This window comes from Argopecten irradians, chromosome 2 (assembly GCF_041381155.1).
Source record: "Argopecten irradians isolate NY chromosome 2, Ai_NY, whole genome shotgun sequence".
NCBI classification, from domain to species: domain Eukaryota; kingdom Metazoa; phylum Mollusca; class Bivalvia; order Pectinida; family Pectinidae; genus Argopecten; species Argopecten irradians.
In genome coordinates, this window is record NC_091135.1 from 47,552,340 (window position 1) to 47,573,970 (window position 21,631).

A 21,631-nucleotide genomic window follows, 5' to 3' on the forward strand; every position below is an offset into this window, starting at 1 on the left:
GTAAAATTTGTGTTTTCTCCATCTGCTTTAAGTTCAGTATAAAGAGAGTGTGACGACTGGTTTGTCTTTTGTCAGTGGAATGTTGTCTATTTTGTTTAAAGCACAGCAGTTCCATTCTCATTTGGACATCAGCAGCAAGTCATAGGAACAATCCGAATACATTTGTAATTGTTTTTATATGATATAACCTTTGTTGCATCATAAAATACATCGCCATACCATTATTCACCTGAATATTGAAAAGTAATATCACAACTGTGCAACAACGTATCGGGTTTTATTGTATTTACCGTAAATAACACTTTAACAACAAAACTGATTTATTCATCGTTGTCTTGTAATCCATGCAAAGAAATGAGCATCTCATCGATATCCTACTATCTACAATATCGTATTCTACTCTATCGTATGTGGACATTAAGGTCATTTTTATGTATTTCATTACAATGTATTTTGTTCTCGTTCCTATAGTTATATACACGTATTTGTTAACAGATTACCACATATGTGGCCCAGAGGGGGTGTCGACACACCACAGGACATAGAAGAAGTGCACAGTTCTTACCCGATGATTTTCGAGTGAGTAAGTCTGTCAGTGTATCCACTGCCATACCAGGTACATGTAAGTACTCATTTACGTTTGATTAATTAATTATTTTATGTGTGTCATGCAACTCGCCCGAGTCAAAATGCGATGAGCATGATGGCATGTTTGTCATTAGTATACACTGTCAACCAACTTTTTCCCGCAGCTATTGATTTTCGCAATTTTCATTTCAAAACAGATTCGCGAATAATGTACAACTCGAATTGAAAAATTAATGAAAATAATTACCATATAATGAGGGGAATATTAATTCATAGAAAAGCACTTCGCTAATTTACTTGGATCGCAAAATTCGCGAAAGTGAATCGCACGCGAAATAAGTGAGTTGGTTTACACTATTTGTTCATTAAAAAAGTACATTTCAAGATAATTTATTGACCCTGAAGTAAATAGGCACATAATCAATAATTACTGGCGAATCAGGCTCCCTCTATTCTTCTATGTCATATTGAATTCATGGATCTTTGTTTATTTGATTAAAGTAACGTCCTATTAAGAGTCAGCTATGTAAGAATGGCCTCCCATGTATATATGGCTGTGTTGCGTGTATGGAGTGCGGGTGTGAGTTTTGGGACACAGCGGTATACTCGAGTTGTGTCTTCTTGTATAATGGAAATTTTGTTTTTGTATAGTGCTATATCACTGCAGTATGCCATCGAAGACACCAAGCAACACACCCCTTCCGGTCACATTATACTGGTAACGGGCGAACCAGTCTTCCCACTTTTGATGCTGAACGATATTATACAATCACTCTCCTGTACATGTTTAAAATATTCAATATGTATTATAATTGTACTTTGTGTCTTATAAGCCGCAAGGCAATTGAATTGATGCTGAACGATAAGCAGGCTTTGATGTTTCTCGGTCAGGGGACAGAACCCAGAGCCTACCTCATAGGGGCGAACGCTCAGCAGAGTGCCAAAAGCGAGGTTGTGTCAATAGAGACGTTAGGAAGAAGAAAATTAATTAGGAAGAAGAGAAAAGATAAGATTCTAAATTTAGTCGCCCTTTACGAGCATGCAATAGTGGCAGCAGGTACAATTTTAACGCCGATCCTACATGACAGAAAATCTTATTTTTATATATCCCTTACTTGTTAGATATGTATACCGTGTATGTTGTTTCTGTTTGTAAAGTGTTTACAAAACGCATGCATATTTTATTTTCTCGTCTTGCACGCCACTTTTTCATTAAACGTTTTAAAATATCTACGTACATATGTATCCAACTATTCGTGGATTTTTATATTAAATGACTGCTCAATGTTTATGATTTATTGTTTCAATGGGTCACAAAGGTTTGAAAAGAACCACTTAACTGATTCCGTTGAAAGATCACACTTTAATTCCTAATATAAACTATGATTTTTGAGATTGTTGCCAACGGATTTGTTCTTAAGGTTTCTGTAGTCTATTTAACAAAGAAACTCCTAACATCCTAGGACGCCTGGTTGTACAGACCTATATTTTATGAAGTTGTCTTAACTTTATTAACCTTGAGTTCGACTTCCGATTTCGGTATTCGATAATTTTGGACAACTATATACGGGTAGCTAACTTGCATACAAAGCGGAATATTAATGATATCCATGTACTTGTGGGACGATGTACTGATCAAGAACTACCTTTAGCATTTGGGATTGAGTGATCTTTAAAATCTATCTAAGACTACAACTAATTTCTCCATCTTCTTGTTAAAGTGCCACAAAATGTCAGTTTAAATCTCATTGTCGTTGTTTTTTTTTTACATCGTTTTAATATAGCCGTTTAATGATTACTTCTTACCAATATAGATAATGTACTTTGGAAAGAAAATATACGGCTAATTGGTTTCTACAAATGCACAATTTAAAAGCGATATTATTTTCACATGACATATGTAATTATGTAGATCTAGTGCTTCTTAAGAATAACCTTTATCAGAGTTTCACTAGTTTCGATCAGCTTTTTCGTTTTGATGGGTTGATATTTCGCGACACTGCAATATATATATCAGGTCGCAAAACTTTGATCAGTGAAATAATAAACGAATTCAATACTTTTACTCTTAATAGTGGATAGCGAAATTTGAATACGCTAAATTTTCTCAAGTTGAGTTTATTTCAAGCGAAACTGCTTGTTATATGCTATATGTATAATGTCGGTGACTACATTACAACTACATCAGTGTAACAGTTGGCGAGTAACAAATAGATAATACAATGAAAACAGAAGTGTGACTTATGTAAAAATTTATTTCCAGAGAGAAAGAACCATGTTACATACAAAACCCACATGTCGATATTTGGCGAATACAAATGTATCGGACGATAAAATAATACTTCTCAGTGTAAACATAACATATATGGATACACAAGTGCCTTACTCTCTTACAGTAAACCAGTAAACCCATTCAGCAAATGGTCCAGATATTTTCAGCTCAGATTAGTCACAATTCACTATTTTCAAAATTATCATGAACATTTCAATTTAATTTAATTGCATTTTTTAAATATATATTTCATATACTGTAAGCGAGATTTTTTCGCAATTAATAGATCTTTCCATCATATGCCATACATATCTTTATCTAAATAGTCTAAAACAAAGCACAGGACATGTTAGAATTAATTACATTTGCATATGAGCGCATTAATTTCCATGTTCTCCATGTTCACATAACAATAACAATAGACGCTACTATAGAAAACATACAAACAATAAAACGTCGAAGTGTGCTTTAAATTTCAGACACATATTAATAAATACCTAAACTAAACTGACGTTACCGAACAAATGCCCTTAACGTTATATGATAGTATAATCCGTTTTAGATTGTCAGCACACACAATTATGCATATTGTACTGGAAATGAATCATAAGTTGACTATGAAGGCAAACCGCACACATTGACAATAATTCCTATAACGTCTTGTTATATAGGCAATATCTATATATATATATATAAGTTGTTCCTTCTAACTTCTAAGATGGTTTTGTCTCTGTATCGTTTACATGAAACAAGGTAAGAAGTTAACACGAAATCATTTAATTGATTGTGAAAGAAAAAACATATCAAAAGTGTTGTGTTTTGTTTTATCATGCAAGCTATATTACAACTAAATATTGAAATAATTCGTATAACTTCTTCGTATTGGTAAAAAACCTTTAGAACCTGTCTTTGTATCCATCAGTCACAACCTGTTAAAGCCAATCATCTATAAATAACTGTACATAAAATACTACATCTACACACCCTCGCGTCACTATACCGTTAAAGCTGCACCCTAATGAGGTAATAATGACATACACTATCATTTTATCATTTACTATGGCATTGAGGACCATGTTATGCATATTTAGGATGAAAATAAAATTGATTGAATTCAATAAATTTTCAACATGAATCACGTGAAAGTCTTTTTTGTAAAAATGCAGTTTAGAATATATTTGTCCACACCAAACACATTTGTTTCATTTAAATAATTAATCAATCTTTTGAGATCTTATTTTAATATTTTAGCATTTGTATTTAAACTATAGCCATTATGGTAGGGATTCACTGGCTGCACGTGCAATATTATATAATCATATAGTTTTGTCTCAGGTCGAAGTTCAGATGAATATGATAATCGATGTCATGGCCATTACCATTTTAAGAATGTTACATAGGAAACGTCAACATTTAAACGAAAAATGAATACTGTAATGTTTTATTATACTGGTAACGTCTATTAGAGATGTTTGCCCCAAAATCTTATCACAATAGCGCTAATTCACCATTCTTGGAGCTTTTAATTATTATAAAGAATAACGTGTGTATATTTCAGATGAATTTTGTGTTTACATTTTTTTGTCATAGTACGTTTTTACTGTATAATAAAAAGAATGACGTTGCTTCCTTCGGCGAATAATGAGACATGATAAGCGTATCTGGGAAAAAAGTAAACTAACATAATATACATCAATAACTCTAATTTACATTATGAATACAACAAACAAATAAAAAATTAACAATTTTCCATATAAATACAAAATGAAACTTTTATGTAAAGTTAACATGAAAGGGGTCAGTAACCACACTTAATAAAAATGATAGGAAATTCATAACAAAATTTAGATTTTGAAAGTATTAAGAACGTATATGTAATAAATATTGGAAATTGTATTAAATCATAAAAATGTTTGATTCCATAATGTTTTAAGTTTTCAGACATCTCAACCAATATTGGTTCAGTATAAATCGAATATCAAGACAACCACACTTTTTGTAAGTGTGTATTATGCAAAAATATGTGAAAAAAAAAATCTGGTCCTTCATAAAATATTTTCACACTGCGAGATTCACTTCATAATCATAATTCTCTAGCAGACATTTGATCAAAACTCAACTTTTGAAACTCTTTCTAGGCACAAAAATAACACTACAGTGAAATCAACCCAACAGGTTCTACATGGAATATTAAACATTGTAACACACTCATCCGACATATGTATACAGCCTAATATTAGTTTACATGTCACTTTGGACGCAAATTGAACGTTACATTAATAACAGTGGATTTTTACTGATATACATACGTACAGGTACTAATTCAGTCGAAACTATTAAAGCTTTTATTATCCAGAAATTATATCATATATAGAGATTTTTCGTAATCATAAAAATAATATACTAATTTAACTTTTATTGCGATTAGATTTAGAATTTTTTGCGTAACTTAATTAATTGAATGCTAGAACTGTCGTTGATATACAATTGCAACAAAACACAGACGGTAGACACCTGTATTACATATGTATATATATACATAGAGTAGGAATGTGATAATTGGGCTAAATACCTTAGCGATGGGACTAATACATTTTGATTAAAATCCAAATCATCAATACCTTGAATTTTAATCAGATTGGAACTAAAATGTGTGTATTCTTAGCGTAGTGCTAAAAACTAAATCTCCCTCAGCAGATATGCTGTACACCTTTAACACCACAGGATTATTTAACATTTTCCTTTTTACAAAACTTCACCTACGTCATCCAAAATGTTTTACAACTTAGTTAGTAACTAATCTACTACAATATAGTTTCATTCCAATATAAACAGCGTACAGGAAAATAAGAAGACAATCTCTAATATATTATATATATATGAAAAGTTATATATATCCACTCTTGATAGCAATACTTATTTGACTTCTTAACAGCATGAGAATCGTCAATTCATACCAAGCTTTCAAGGAGTAACATATATACCGGACGATATGCTCGTTGGAAATTTAAATATGAAATACTTCCCCCCATAATAAATTTTCTTTACATTTTTGTGCAATCATTGTTATCATAGATATAGCACTTAAATAAATACATAAGACTCTATAACAATTTCTTAATCATATTCCATACATCAGATATTCTTACAAGTTGTTTTCAAGGCAATGACATTTAAACTTGTAATGACCCATTTAACCAAAAGAAAGCACTTTTAAACTTGTAGCACAATAACAACAACCTTGTTAGCAGTTATGTTTTGTATTTTTTGAATCACAATAAAACGATGGTTTTAGCTAATAAATCATATTATAGTTGCTAAAATAAATTGAACATTCAAATTAGTAAATTTATATTACTAAGTACAACTGTATTCAGTTAGAAGTATGGGCATGATCCATCTGAACTTAACAGCAAAGTCACTCTCGATGTTTCATCTCGAATCTGTAGGGAAAAAATAGACAAAATCAAACCTAAATTTACGTTGTGCTCGGTATTTTTGTGATACAAGACGATTTACATGAAACGGGGGTTGATCGAAGGGAGACAACCTCTATATAAGATAGAGCACATACTCTCACGTTAAGTTGAGTTCATTCCTCATGCTGTGGGGTTGGCTTTCATGAGATCAATATCAGACTTCACCATTTCTTCAACAAGACTCTGTGAAATTAAAAAAGACATTTCCTCAACAAGCTACAATACGAAAATGTATATTTCCATTCAGAGTTTTAAGAATAATTCATATGATCATTTAAAAAGTTTGTAGACATAAAGTCCAGACATTATCTGGGAACATTAATCAATTCTTGTAATTAATATATAATGTTATACCAGAGACAGCAGAACACTTAATAATAATGAATGTAATTTAAAGATCATCATTTCATATTTCCATTGGACTTCCAAAATCAGCAAATCAGTTACATAATGAAATAAAACATCAGCTCTAAACATACGGGTTGAGATACCCTATAAACTTGACACACTAATGTGACAATATACTAAATTCGTTCTTTGTCTGAATCTGATCTTCTTATTTGAAAGTTAATACGACTTCCAGACATCTGTGACGACTACTTACATCAAATGTATACTTTGGCTGCCATTTAAGGTTGGTTTTTGCCTTGGTACAGTCTCCTTGAAGGAATTCCTGTTAAAGAATCAAATATCAGGTTAGTAGTTTTCAAAGGTAACAAAGCAATAATCTGTAAATTAAATTCATATTCTAATATTTTTTTACATAGTTACAGTAAAAAGTTATCATGTATTGATTTTTTTCTGTCACTTTTTAAATTCTTTTACAATCATGACTTATTTGTTTTACATGAAAGCCTTTCCAATAAAAATCAATCTATTTACCCATTATCATCATAGGTCAATAATCTTCATTGCAACAATATCTAAATAATTCTCTCATTTTCATCTCAATCATTTCCTCATTTCCCCGTTGCCATCTCAATGATCCCATTCTCATCACGATAACAAATTAAGAATCCATCCTTTTTTCACAGCATTATTCTAATTTCCATTCAAATTCCTCCTTAATGTCATTCCCGCCTAGTTTTCATCACAGCACATCCTCATTCTCATCGGAATTCCTTAAATTTTACCAAAGAACTCTATTTTAATGGAAACAGTTCCCCCATTCTCGTTACAAAAAGTACCCAGTCTCATCAAGATCGCCAACTTTCAAAACAATCACCTCATTCTAAAATCAATTCTCTAATCTTCACTGGTTTTCTTCAGAAAACACTCATTCTCATCACACCATGGTGTTTTTCACATCATGTATGAAGAATTTAAAACATTCTAAAATAAGATGCCATGGTCTAAAATACCTATACTTATATGATATAATTCTTCCTATAGCTTAACTGAATTGTGATTAAACAAAATAAAATGAAAATAAATCAGATCTGTTTTATTATAATCCTGTTAACAACCTCAAACACTATCGTAATTCATGGCCACCAATCCATGATATCTCATTAGAATCTACTTCCTTGCGGCATCAAGAGAAAAAGGATACTTTGACACGTTAATCTCATCTTCATCAAAGCCCACTTTTGCCATTAGTGATGATAAAGACGTGGTTAACTAACACGACAGATATTTATTGGTGAAGACAGTGATATTGTTTTCTATCTAAACTCTAAAACATTTCGAAGTCATGTCTTGTGTTAAGTGTTGTTGTGTTGTCATGGTGATGCAGACGTGAGCTTCCTGTAATGTTGTTTGTTCTCACAACAGCAGTAATGGCTGCCACAGACATTTCTGCTGCAACCATAAGGGCGACTTTGCCAGAGCTGGTGATGAGTAGCATGTTAATGCCAAATGTTCATATCCCTAAATCTCTCTTCTTACTCTCACTGTCAAGGTCAAAGTTGACAATGTCAAGGTCAACCAGTGTCATCAAGTTTACCATGAATTGCAAAGAAGAATTAAAAGATGTTAAAAGTTAACTTCATCTGTCAAGGTTCAGGGATAAAATTGCAAATCAGGAGCAGCAATATCATTTTTAGCTCGCCTGGCCCGAAGGGCCGGTGAGCTTATGTCATGGCACGGCGTCCGTCGTCCGTCGTCCGTCCGTCCGTCCACAAATCCGTCCGTCAACATTTGCTTTAAATCGCTACTAGTCATAGAGGTCTGCATGGATTGTAACCAAATTTTGCCACAAACATCCTTGGGGGAAGGAGAACAGAACTTCTATAAATTTTGGCTCTGACCCCCGGGGGCAGGAGGGGCCGGGCCCAATAGGGGAAATAGAGGTAAATCCTATAAATCGCTACTTGTCCTAGAGTTCTGCATGGAATGTAACCAAATTTGGTCACAAACATCCTTGGGAAAAGGGGAACAGAACTTGTATAAAGGAGAAGGTACGTTAAGACTCGAATATGGCCGCAAAATTAATTCTCCAGTAAAGAACAACATATTTTGCCATATAACAGTTGAATACATTTGCTAACATATTACATCCCGAAAATATCCCGCATGTGCCAATTATGTTCACTATGACGTCATCAACATGCAGTTTCCCGCCATTTTTCACAAAAATCCTTGAAAAATCATACTTTTTGAGTGGTTTTCTCTAAAAATGAATGTGGCCGCCTTCGTGGAGCAGAAAGAGATTTTCACACGTTGTGTATAGTGTATTTACGCATATCCATACTAAATATAAAGTTGCTCCAAGGTGGCGGCCAAATCCATTTCAAGCCTTTTCTTACCTAAAGATGATGAATTTCTAGCAAAATTTGGCGAGAAGAGGAAAATCATCAATTTGATGACGTCATAGGTGGAGCACATCATGTACATGGTTATAAAAAGTTATGTTTTGATGAATGGCAAGTATGAGAGTATTTATTGATGTGAAATTGATGTGGATCAGAGTTAATATTTTTTGGCCTGAAAAATTAAGGCCAAATACTGGTCCTAACATATCTACTCCTTTTGGCTCTGTCCCTCTGGGTGCAGGAGGATCGGGGCCCAATAGGGGAAATAGAGATAAATCTTATAAATCGCTACTTGTCCAAGAGTTCTGCATGGATTCTAACCAAATTTGGCCACAAACATCCGTGGGAAAAGGGGAACAGAACTTGTATAAATTTTGGCTCTGGTCCCCCGGGGGCAGGAGTGGTGGACCCAATAGGAGAAATAGAGGTAAATCCTATAAATCGCTACTTGTCCTAGAGTTCTGCATGTATTGTAACCAAATTTGGCCACAAACATCCTTGGGGTAAGGGGAACAGAATTTGTATAGATTTTGGCTCTGACTCGACGGGGGCCGAAGGGGCAGGGCCCAATAAGGGAAATAGAGGTAAATCCTATAGATTGCTACTTGTCCTAGAGTTCTGCATGGATTGTAACCAAATTTGGCCACAAACATCCTTGGGAGAAGGAGAACAGAACTTGTATAATTTTTGGCTCTGACCCCCCGGGGGCCGGGGGATGGGGCTCAATAGGGTAAATAAAAGGTTAATCCTATAAATCGCTACTTTCCTAGAGTTCTGCATGGATTGTAACCAAATTTGGCCACAAATATCCTTGGGGGAAGGGGAACAGAACTTTTATAAATGTTGGCTCTAACCCCCCGGGGGCAGGAGGGGCGGGACCCAATAGGGGAGTTAGAGGTAAATATTCAAATTCCTTCAGAAAAGAAACAATGAACCTGTATTCACAACAGCACTTGGCATTACAAACCAGGTAAGCGATACAGGCCCTCTGGGCCTCTTGTTCCCTCTAATTTCAGTAATTCACTTTCCCAGTTACATTTTGCAGTAATTTTTGTTAATGCTTAAATCATTAGTTCTAGAAAACTATTCCACACACACAATTCACATCTAATTTGTGATATCAAATTAAAATATATTATTCTATCAACTTTTGAAATAAGTATGTATACTGATCAACAATAAAATTAGGAGTCATCAATAATTTGGTCTTGTTTAGTAATAATTTACTCGACTTTTCAGCAGTAGTAAAGGTATAGGCCCTCTCAGGTGTTCATCATTATCTTAATTAGCTGAAATCCCAACATACCAACAGCATACAGTTTCACTTTGGCAAACATTTCCTCTCTCCCAGCTCTCTACTATCAATTTTCACACAATTAGCTGCTAATTCTGCATGGCTGGACTCTCCCCGCGCTGCCCGGTAGTAATACATAGGGGATGTATGAAATGTGATTCATGTGTTCTTAATAAATTTGTAACTACACAGACAGTTCAATTAGCTTCATTTGTCGGTAGCTATAATGTATGATGAGCCTGTCAAATGTTGCAGAGCATGGCATCAAGCATATTCCATCCATGTAAAAACTTTTGAGAAGAAATCATTGAATCCACTGAATTTTATTTGCTATTGAAAAATTTAAGCATTTCACAAAACTCAGTAACATTCAACTAAAACTAGATAAGGTTTAAATTTTCACCAAGATGTTTGTATCCCTACACAAATGTTCATCACTCAGACAAATTTGTCCGTAGCTATAATGTATGATGAGCCTGTCAAATGTTGCAGAGCATGGCATCAAGCATATTCCATCCATGTAAAAACTTTTGAGAAGAAACCATTGAATCCACTGAATTTTATTTGCTATTGAAAAATTTAAGCATTTCACAAAACTCAGTAACATTCAACTAAAACTAGATAAGGTTTAAATTTTCACCAAGATGTTTGTATCCCTACACAAATGTTCATCACTCAGACAAATACAGTATATAGGACATAGATATTGGAATAAGTCATCATAACATTCATTCTGTAACCTTGAATTCAAGATTAATGTTATTCATTTGAACAAACTTTGAAATCTTTAACCCACAATCATGTTACTGTTATGATTTCTGGAAGTAAAGAACTGGTATGAATGTAAGTTTTACACAAAAACTTTTCCAGTAAAAAGTGTTTCTACCTACTTCATCTCTTATATCTACTTCATCTCTTATATGGTACCCTATCAGACTTTTAGAAATGGTATATTTGGACATGTTTAGGGAAAAAACTACAGATGTTAACTCATGAAGCAAATTTCAGACATGTGACCTATAAGAAAAATCATGGTCATTCAAATACGGAAATGGTGATGCCTACTATGAGGACAAGGTATTTCATCATTTCTTATTAATCAACAGCTTCAAAGTAAGCCTATTTCTACTTTTGTTTCTATATCATTCCTGTTCACTGAAAGTTGCAATCTTGCCATAGTTTTTGAATATGTAATCAAGCTACAAAATGACATTCCTGAAACTTTGATAGAAATACATGTTAAAATGTTAAACACTTGTACTGATAATTAGCCGTGAAAAGAGAACTGTTTTTGTGTGATATTTTCAGGAGTAAATGAGTTGTGAAGACTAGGGTAAATAATCTCGCCTCAGCAGCCAAGTCACCAGGCATGTTAACACTATCATCCCAAATAAATATTTCCCACTATGGACCAGACTCATTGGGTGGGTCAGAATTATGTAGAGCACCTGCAGACTACATAGACCTAACTAATGTAACAGTCCCTTACTAAGTGGTTTACCAGAGTTCTACAGGTTTATATTCTCATCTGTTTGGTGTAAGGCCTGCTTCTATCATATATATCTTTAATGTTTATGTTGTATATGTATTATAGATACTGAATTCTAGTCATGATTTATTTCATTAATGGGGGTGATTTAGTTCAGAATAAGCAATAAAAAATAGTTAGGTATTTAACATTAACAAAATCATTTTAAAAATGATATTTTTCTTTCATATTGATCATTTTTGTTAAATGTGTATATGAAAGTTTATGGTTAATGATAAAGAAACTATTCTTTCTACCAATGCATTAATTTGTCACGTTCTATTGTACTCAAGATTATAACCCACATAATCAATAAAAAATACAACTACAGTATTTTGAATGATGGAAAAAATGTTATTATAACTTCTGTTGACTTCCTACTTAATATTAACGTTTCAATTAATAATTTGAAAAAAAATGTCTTCTAATAAGGTGATTTTGATAATGGTTCTACAAAACATGACTAAAGTATGTTTCATTGTTAGTTTTCTTGGCAAAAATATGTTAAAAATTCCTTAAGTGTGAGAAAAATTTAAAATATCTTTTTCAGATATTTGTTTCATCGGTTCAAGTCATGCATTTCATAGAAATTTCTCAATGACGTGCCAAGATCTTTCAAGCGTTTACCAGTTCCTGATTCACATGTCAAAAAACCCATCAGTCAAGTCAGTGAAAACTTAATCTTCCAGCACCAGAGAGTGTGGAAACCGGATAAAAAATGCTTCGTCTGTCAGGAGACTGTTCACGTCATTAGACTAAAACGTTCCCCAGTATACTTCATCAACCTTCACAAATCACACCTATTACGCTCATTACATAACTTCTTGGAAAATCCATCACACAGCTGCCTCAAATTGCAGGACATCAGCTTACCAGTTGTGACTGTCTCATAACTAGCCAAGCTTTGCCCTTAGATTAAGAGACCTATCAACCAAACTTCTCTGCAAAGCTTCGTTTACATGCACTCTTGTCATCAAGTACAAACAAATTGCTTTATGCTTGTTTTTTCGTATTTTCACGCTTGTTTTTGTATGTGTATGCTATTTACTCTTTTCTTTGCTGATTAGTCTAACATACCTTACTGGGTTTTTTTTTCTTTGAGTAAGACACCATTTACAACTGTTTTGCGGCGTGTGATGCGATATAAAGGATCAAAGACTCACAACTCAGTATTCACTAGTATCCTGCTGTCTTAGCCGTATGCTATGTTGCTTTGTAATTGATATATCATGTGTTTTTAACACTCTATTTCACTGTTTATTTTTTGAACTAATGATGACCTATAAGAAATCCTAAACGGAGTATTGGTATTTTAACTACATGGATTTCTGAATAAATGTTATAATTTTATCTTCCCAGCTTTAATTTATATAGCCTACCCATTCTTTTTTTTTAATTTTGTTATTTGTTCATTATTGTCAAAATGAATCGTATAGTAGTCAAAATGATACCACTATCATGTGAACAGTCCAGGGGAAGTAACCCTTGTTAAGAACCATCTATTTGATAGACAAACCAATAGCAACCAGTAGCAATAATGTACCCTTTCCTGTTGTTGTTGGTGGGTTTTTTTGTTTGTTTTTTTTTTGGTATTTTTCAGTTGTTGTAATCATGTTATAACACAATTTTGTACAGTTTTTTAAATTTTAAATGAAATGGTTTCATGTCAACGTGATAGTTTTTGTCGATTATACCGATTTATTTTGTTGCTTCTTATGATTTCATTAATATTGTGTGTGATATTTTGTTGAGTGTGTTGATTTTATATCAAGTTTGTTTGTTTTGATATTATGTCAAGTGTGATTACTTTATATTGTAAGTGGTTATCTAAAGCACCACTATACGAATCTATCAACTAAAAGTCAAGTTAGATTCAACCTCGATATTGTTAGTATTGTTAGTATTTGTAGAACGGTAAACTGGTCACCATAGATGTTACGATTATTGTTGAACTGAGTTTGGACAGATGTTATGTAGTTACGTTAGTCACATGACGTTCTCGGCAACGACGATACAATGTCAGCTAACTTTGGTTTGTTTGACTAAATGGGACCCACCTAGCGATGTTGAATATTCATTTGATTTTTATCAAAAGTTTCCGAATCATTATCGCTGATCTTGACTTCGATTCAGTCCTGTCTCTGCATGATTTACAACAGGATATTTTTCAACATTCTTCTTAATCATAAAAGAATAAGACAGATACGGATATTTGGGCTTTAAGTTGATTGTATTGTGCCAAGAGCTACTCACCACTTCTGTAGGTCTGTAGTATTTGGGGTTGATGCGGACCCTGACTACTCCTGTTGCCTTGTCTACACCGACCTCATCCACTCCACTGCCTTGCCACCTATAACCAACATTTATAGTTATAAACAGTTATGTTGGGTAACGCTTGATGTCAAATATATGTTTTCATTTTGAATACTTAAGAATTAATCGTTATTAACAAATTATGACTAGATAAAATAATTCGAAATTTAAAGGCCCACTACCTTTTCGAAACAAAAATTAAAAGTTTCTTAAAGACAATTATAACATAAGATTTATATCGATGACCTGAAATGAAATTACATCATAAAACAAATATAAAATTCTCTGCGTAATCAATGTTAACAGTTTTGGAAAGGTATTGGGCATTTAACATATGTTTTTTCTACTTTCTTAGTTTGCACAAATGGAACAAAAATAAATAACCTATTTATTTCATAGTGCGTTGTCAAATTCCATGGCCATTAGAAATGTATGTGTTTGGTTCTACTAATATATAACACTCTGATCACTAATTCTATCCTTCAATAACAAGAACTCCTTCAAATAGATGGTGAATTTAATGTTACAGTAGCGTGAAGTACTCCGTTAATACAATATTCTCTGTCAATAGCATTTAAAACAAGGTAACAAAGTGGATAAATATTTTTTTATTAGTTGTTGTAGCTTTAAGATCGTATTTTGAAGTTTTAGATAAGATTTATAATCTGAAATACATACATGACATTTAACACAAAACCACATGTCTTTACATTATGTTATACTGATCCAAAGAAAATCACGAAACCTAGTTTTATTTTCCCATAACAGTTTTTCTGTTTTAATATAAATTGTTGCCTGTTTATTGTGAAGAAGGGGTCAAATTGCAGTAAATAAATACACATATGAGTCTATTATACCATAATCTACAACCTCATTTCCTTCTCAAATTTCACATAAATTTGAAATACCGTCTTTCAACATTAATATCTATACAATACAGCCAACTTTGTCCCTTTCATATGAAGTCAAATGTATGAGGCAATTTTTTTTTTCTCTGCAATAAATTTAACCAGCCTCTGTGAGGTCTCCAAATTTTATGATATCTGATATCCATTGATATTACAAGTTAAAGCCATTAATATTCCTGACATTGCTTTCACAAAATGCTGATATTTTTTATTTGTGAAACATGCGATATTCATAAAGGTGTGTTTTTTTCTTCTAAATTTTGTAAGAGAGTGGGTAATTCAAACAACTTTAAATGGATTAGGTAATAATTAAGTCTATGTTCTTAATTAATTTTTTGAGAAAGTGTGGATTAAAGAATCGTGCTATTTAAGGTAATTTTGTGCAATTTTCATCCATTTCTGATAACAGATTTGGCACAATTGTATTAAATTTTTTACCAATTATTGATTCTAACAATTTTTTACCAATTATTGATTCTAACAATATTCTTTTTTTCAACCTTATAATTACTCATTAAAATGTTATAGATAATAAATCAGTAATTCATTTTTTTCAGTTGTGATTGTTTTTTTCTTTTCTTTTTCAATTTTTGACTATTGTTTACCGAGGGTAATTTTGATTGTTTTATGTTCTTTCAGGAATTATTTGTTAGAATCAATTACTTCATTCCTTGCAATATTTTAAGTACAATATATATACATTTAATTTAAATCAACTGACACTTAAACAATTGTTTGGCAGTCATGTAATTCTTTTCTCCAAACATAACTTCATTTTTATTCCCATTACAAAGAAATAACTTACAGGCATCGAAACACATCAGAATATTTGATAAATTGATGATAATTCTAAAACAAGAATCATGATATTTCTAATAATTTTAACCGAAAGAGGATAGGTCACCTTGCTGTTCTGGAAATAGTCTATTATTACACATTCCTTAAATTTATTATAAATATCATTAAAATATTATTTTCATCCAATTTTCTAAACAATTACTTTTTAAATTTTCAAATTTTCTTCAAAGTAATTATATTCCGTGATGTATATGATGTATTTAAATTAACCAAATAATTTTCATATTCTACAAAGCACTCAAATAATATTCAGAAATCTAGTTAATCTACATACATGTACCACCATTTTTAGAATTTATATTCCATTATTCACTTAATTATATTCCATAACAATTGTAATCTACAATACTTCTTAAAAAATAAAATTAATGTATTACAAAATTTTTCTAATACCACTTACCCAATTTCGATGCCAATCACCTTGAAAGCCTTTTCTACAAATTCCCGTACACTGTGGCTTTCTCCGGTAGAGATGACAAAGTCCTCTGGTTTTTCCTGTTGCAGCATCAGCCACATGGCCTGTCAATGACAAACAAATTAATATATATAATTAATAGTCATTTATAAAAATGCAACAAAAAATATGATTACACAAGAGTTAAGCATATGTTCTTAGAAGGCACACAAAATTTTTAGCACAACTCTAAATTTAAACAGATCATCATATGATTTGGAATAAGAAACATCCAATTTATGGTAATCAGATTTATTCTAATACCTATTTCTGTCTGAGTAAAAAGCATAAACATAATCACTAAAATGTCATTTTTGGCAGTGGATTTTTTTTCAAATACATGTATAATATATACATGTCCAACACATGAAGTTAGCAAAACTATTTTCCATTTGAAAGCTGATGAAAGCTGCGATATAAAGTTTGTTTGAGAAGGCCTAGTAATATTCCCTGAAATAGACTTTGCATCTGAATCTGTGGAACACATTTATTTTTTATCCCTATATTTTTTTTCTTCATTTTCATTGATTGAAGGTTTGTTTTTCTACCGACTTTCTAAAACATTACTCTAATCTTTAAATTTCAGTTACAACACACAACGAAGCTCCCCTTACAAATACACGGATATTGCAAATCATAAAAATTTTGAATGATAAATACTATAACTATTTGCTAAAATCACCTGGCTTGTAATATTTCATCACCTATAGATAGCAGAACTAGTATCACTCATTTCCTTAGGAAATCAAGCACTATATAGAATGGTTAGACGAAACTGTTTCCTTCTAATAAAGATGGAAAAAGCTTAAAATTATATAATTTTTTTGTTTTGTTTAGAACTAATAATCTTGAAATTCATCCATTAACAGAAATTAAAACCAACACCAATCATATTTCTTTCTTCGTCTCATAAGTTCAAAGCATAACAAAAGACAAGTTACAATATACTTTAAATCTCACCTCCGATTCTGCAATAGCTCTATCATGAAACCTGTACACTTTTAGATTTCTAAAGAAAACTTAAGATGAAAAAGAATAGCCTAAATAAATTGACACTCCTTGTCAATTTTGAACAAATGTATTATTTTTTTTACCTCAAAAAATTCTATTAATAAATTTTCTAATTCATTTTTTTTTTTAAATTAATAAGGAGAGTTGAAATTTGACTTATATATAAAAAAAAACAAAGAGAAAACATATTTACACCAAACAAGCTTATAACAAATTCCTGGTTATAAAATTATCATTTTCATACCCTATCAAGGTTCCTATACAATGTTTGTAATAACGAACTATGCTCATAACAAAGTAATTCCACATTGGTCTCCAGAGGTTCGTTATAATTGTGTTACAGTACAAACTTGTTACTTTTTATGAACAATGGCAAGTAAACTATCAAGTATTGACTTTGCTTACTTATAGAAACCCAACGCATGATGTTGGAGGAATACATTCTTTCCAAATAATCCATAAAGATCACCTCCTTCCACTCCTCTAGAGAATCTAAACAATCAATGATTTTTCGCCAAGAGAAACCTACTGGTATTCCATGGCAGAATCACTGATATATATCCACAAATTCAGTTTGAAAATAAAACTTTTCAATATTCTTTTTTCCCTAATGAGCACAAGAAATTTTCCAAAAGTTTAAAAATTATTTTCCATAACTAAAGATTCCACAGACAAAATAAAGTAAAACTTGTTGGCACTGGGTGAATATTTCCTTGAGGTGAGTAAGACTACTGGGGGTTGGAGGTTTACCCTTCTTTTATATACTCAACTACAATGTTTATTTATGAAAAAAATAATAACTTGATTCTGTTCTCAACTGTTAAGGATAACAGGGATAAAAATGTGTCCTTTGTTGGTGTAGCTTGTCGGGTGTTTGGGTTGAGGGCCGACTGTTTTGTATGTAAATGTTATACTGGTATGGAATAATGTTTACTTTGAAAGGGTGACAGTGTTTATTCTAATAATAACTGTGCAGGATTTGTATCAGAGAAACAGAGGGAAAAAAATCGGACACCATCCCATCCTGAAGGTTTCCATGTTTTCTGCCGTGTAAAAATCACACATCTGTTGTTGTAAGTTATTAAATTCAAATCTCCACGGTTACATGACATGCTGGCCGTCCTAATCTGCTTGGTGAATAAACACATGAATGCAATGAAAAGCTGATTTTGAAAACAGCTACAAAAACTCTTCTGTACAATATGATATTTTTGTAAGGTATCTGTTTAAACAATTTATAATGGAAGAGCTAGTTTTCAGTAGTTATTCTAAACTCTAGACTTCTGTGTGATTAAATTAAAGATTTTATTTCTCACCTGAAGCAAACTGTAACATAATATATGTTATTATCTTACTTATTTCAAATCCAATGAATATATTCACGGATGCATGGTGATTTAAAAACCAAAACTATTACCTCATTTAGTATCATCTTTGTATTTGTCCCCAATTTCAATATACCTTAATGATTACTTGATAACATTTTATGAATGGTTTATTTTTTCAAATTCATAAACATCTTTTGCAGGCTCATATTTGAGTGATGGAGGCAAGTATTTCAAAGGGAAACATTAACCAATGGCGAGTGCTTTGCAATATCCTCATATGGGCCTATAAAACTGGAAAACAAATCTAACAAAATCATAACAGATTATCAAATTACAGGTATACAGTTGAACCCCATTAACTTCACCAGCTAACATAACTGAAATACTTTGCTTATTAATTATTATGTTGGTCCAGCACATACTATTAAACAGCTTATTTACTCATTCTCCAGCCCAACAACTAATTTGCAGTGATTTACTTTCCCAATCTAGTTCTATTGTACCTGTCCTAAAAACATTTTTGCAGCCACCAATCTCTGTGATTTTTAATTATCAGTACACACAAAATACACTGAATTTAAATACATGCACAAAATTAATTGGTTTAACAGTACTCTTCAGGTATCACTATATTACCATCCACTTCTAGTTAATTAGGTTTGACTGTACTGGTGTTTGATTTTGAAATGACATAAGAAAACCTAGGACCATTTACATAGGAATACTCCAAAGCAAAAAGGTAATATTAGATATATATAAACACTAGAAATACTTGAGATAATTATCAATAACACTTTACAGAAATATGACAAACAAAAATGTTCTGTATAAACACTTCCAGAAAATATGACAAACGAAGACAAATCCCAGGAGATTAGTATTACTTCCAATCCAGTACCTTGGAAGCTGTGGTGGCCAGGATGATCAACTTACAAAAGCATGATCATTTCAACAAGACCTATATTATAATAAATCTATAAAGATGTACAAAGTCACCTTTTATCAACTTTGACACAACGAACCTCAAATGTTGAAATTTGAGAAAGGGAAGTCATTAAAAGCTGATTGTAGTAATGAAGAAATACTCGTTAAGCTAACAAGACATTGACGACCTGAACATAGGTACATGGTGAGAGATGAGGAAGCTGAAAGGAAGCCAGAGAGATCTTCTTACCTCAACATAATCCTTAGCGTGTCCCCAATCTCTCATAGAGTCGATGTTGCCCAGCTGGATATCTTCCTGCTGACCAAGGGAGATTTTAGCCACAGCACGCGTCACTTTACGGGTCACAAAGGTCTCACCTGGAGATGAAATTGTTTTATATTAATCTCATTATAGATAGTGACATCATTCATTGTTTAATGTCCTCCCTTGTAATTAAAGATAGTGACATCATTGATTGTTAAATGTCCACCCTTGTAAGAAATATACATATGTGTGTTAATAGCATAGTTAACTTTTTTTTGAGATATTATTTTTTGAGATATTCTTTATTACTTTCTTTGTTTAAATCTGCTAAAGAATATGCTTTAAAACATGAAATAATACTCCGGAATGATCAATGCCTATGTGTTATCTTGCTGTAGGGGTTGGAAATATTTCTTCTTCACCTCAATGTAGGGGTTGGAAATATTTCTTCTTCACCTCAATGAGATTTGTTTTATCATAGGTTATGTGCTTCCAAACCTATTCAAAGTTGGCAACCTTAGTATATTAACTTCATTACTTTGAGAATGCGGGAAAACTTTTGAAGGCAGTTTCAAGCAATATCACGAGAAAAATAACTAACAGTAAATGAATAAATTTTCATTGTTAAATTTACTTTCACCAACTTAAAATCATCCTTTTGATTTTGTTTTTTTTTCGATGAAAAATATTCCTATTCTTGCGACATCTCATTGAGATAAAGTTTGGCCTTGATAAATTTATCCCAAGAAAAGTACAAGGTAAACTATGGTAACTTACTAGGTTATCGCATTAACCTCTGACCCCTATTAATAAAGACTTGACAATGTATAGCATCAGATTTTGTCACAGAAATTATGTCTCAATCATTGGGAGTGCATGGCTGACAGAGATTTGGCCCGCTCTAATACATAGACTTGTGGTAGAATTACATCTGTTGTTATTTTACTGTCAGATCCTTCAACACGACCAGGCCAACAACACCCTAACTCTCTATTCCCATCAACCATCGTCACAACTTTGTTTTCCTTACAGGACAAGTAGCAGGAAATCGCTGTAGTGCTGGGTCTAATCAGGATATGAAATACTCTATAACATTATTGGACGCTGTTTCAGAACAGGTAGCCCTCTGTACAGAGTGGGAAGAGAACAGTATCAAAGGCATACTAGATTATTTACAGGATATTGACCTTAATATGATAATATTTGCCAGGTTCATAAGTTCAGATAGATTATAGGTCAATAAATTCAATCTACAAATATTGCTGGTCAAAAATAAAAGATAACATGGTATGAACACTTTTTGGGAATTGTTTCAAATCAACAACAAATTTTGTTCAAGCTTAACAAATGTATTATCTTCCAGTTATTGCAACCTAAGTAATAGAAACTCATGTTAACCAGGATTGCTGATCAGGATAAAAGTAGGAAAGGGGGAACTAAAGAAACTATGGAAACCATAGTTCCTGGTCAGGTAACTGACCCATACCTATCCAATTGGGGAATCAACAATGACTGTCTCAGTGAACGGGAAGTGAGTCACCACCCTGTCACCTAACTTAATAAATTATCTCCTACTAACACTACCTAGTAATCATTATTATATGTCCTTCAGTTTTTGTTGCATTTAAGAAAATAATTTCTTCATTTTGTATATAT

General features: G+C 32.4%; 1 protein-coding gene across 1 annotated transcript in view; it reads right to left on the reverse strand.

Moving 5' to 3' along the window:
* Nucleotides 1-2,823: 2,823 nt before the first annotated feature.
* The window catches only part of LOC138315740 (GDP-mannose 4,6 dehydratase-like), a 32,617-nt gene continuing 13,809 nt past the window's right edge, over nucleotides 2,824-21,631 (reverse strand). The window contains exons 7-11 of the mRNA XM_069256983.1: nucleotides 19,961-20,088; nucleotides 16,394-16,512; nucleotides 14,168-14,264; nucleotides 6,944-7,012; nucleotides 2,824-6,522 (exon numbers count right to left, since the gene is read on the reverse strand). Of these exons, the coding sequence (XP_069113084.1) occupies nucleotides 6,460-6,522; nucleotides 6,944-7,012; nucleotides 14,168-14,264; nucleotides 16,394-16,512; nucleotides 19,961-20,088 (476 nt within the window). The 3' untranslated portion in view covers nucleotides 2,824-6,459. The remainder of the gene's footprint in view (nucleotides 6,523-6,943; nucleotides 7,013-14,167; nucleotides 14,265-16,393; nucleotides 16,513-19,960; nucleotides 20,089-21,631) is intronic.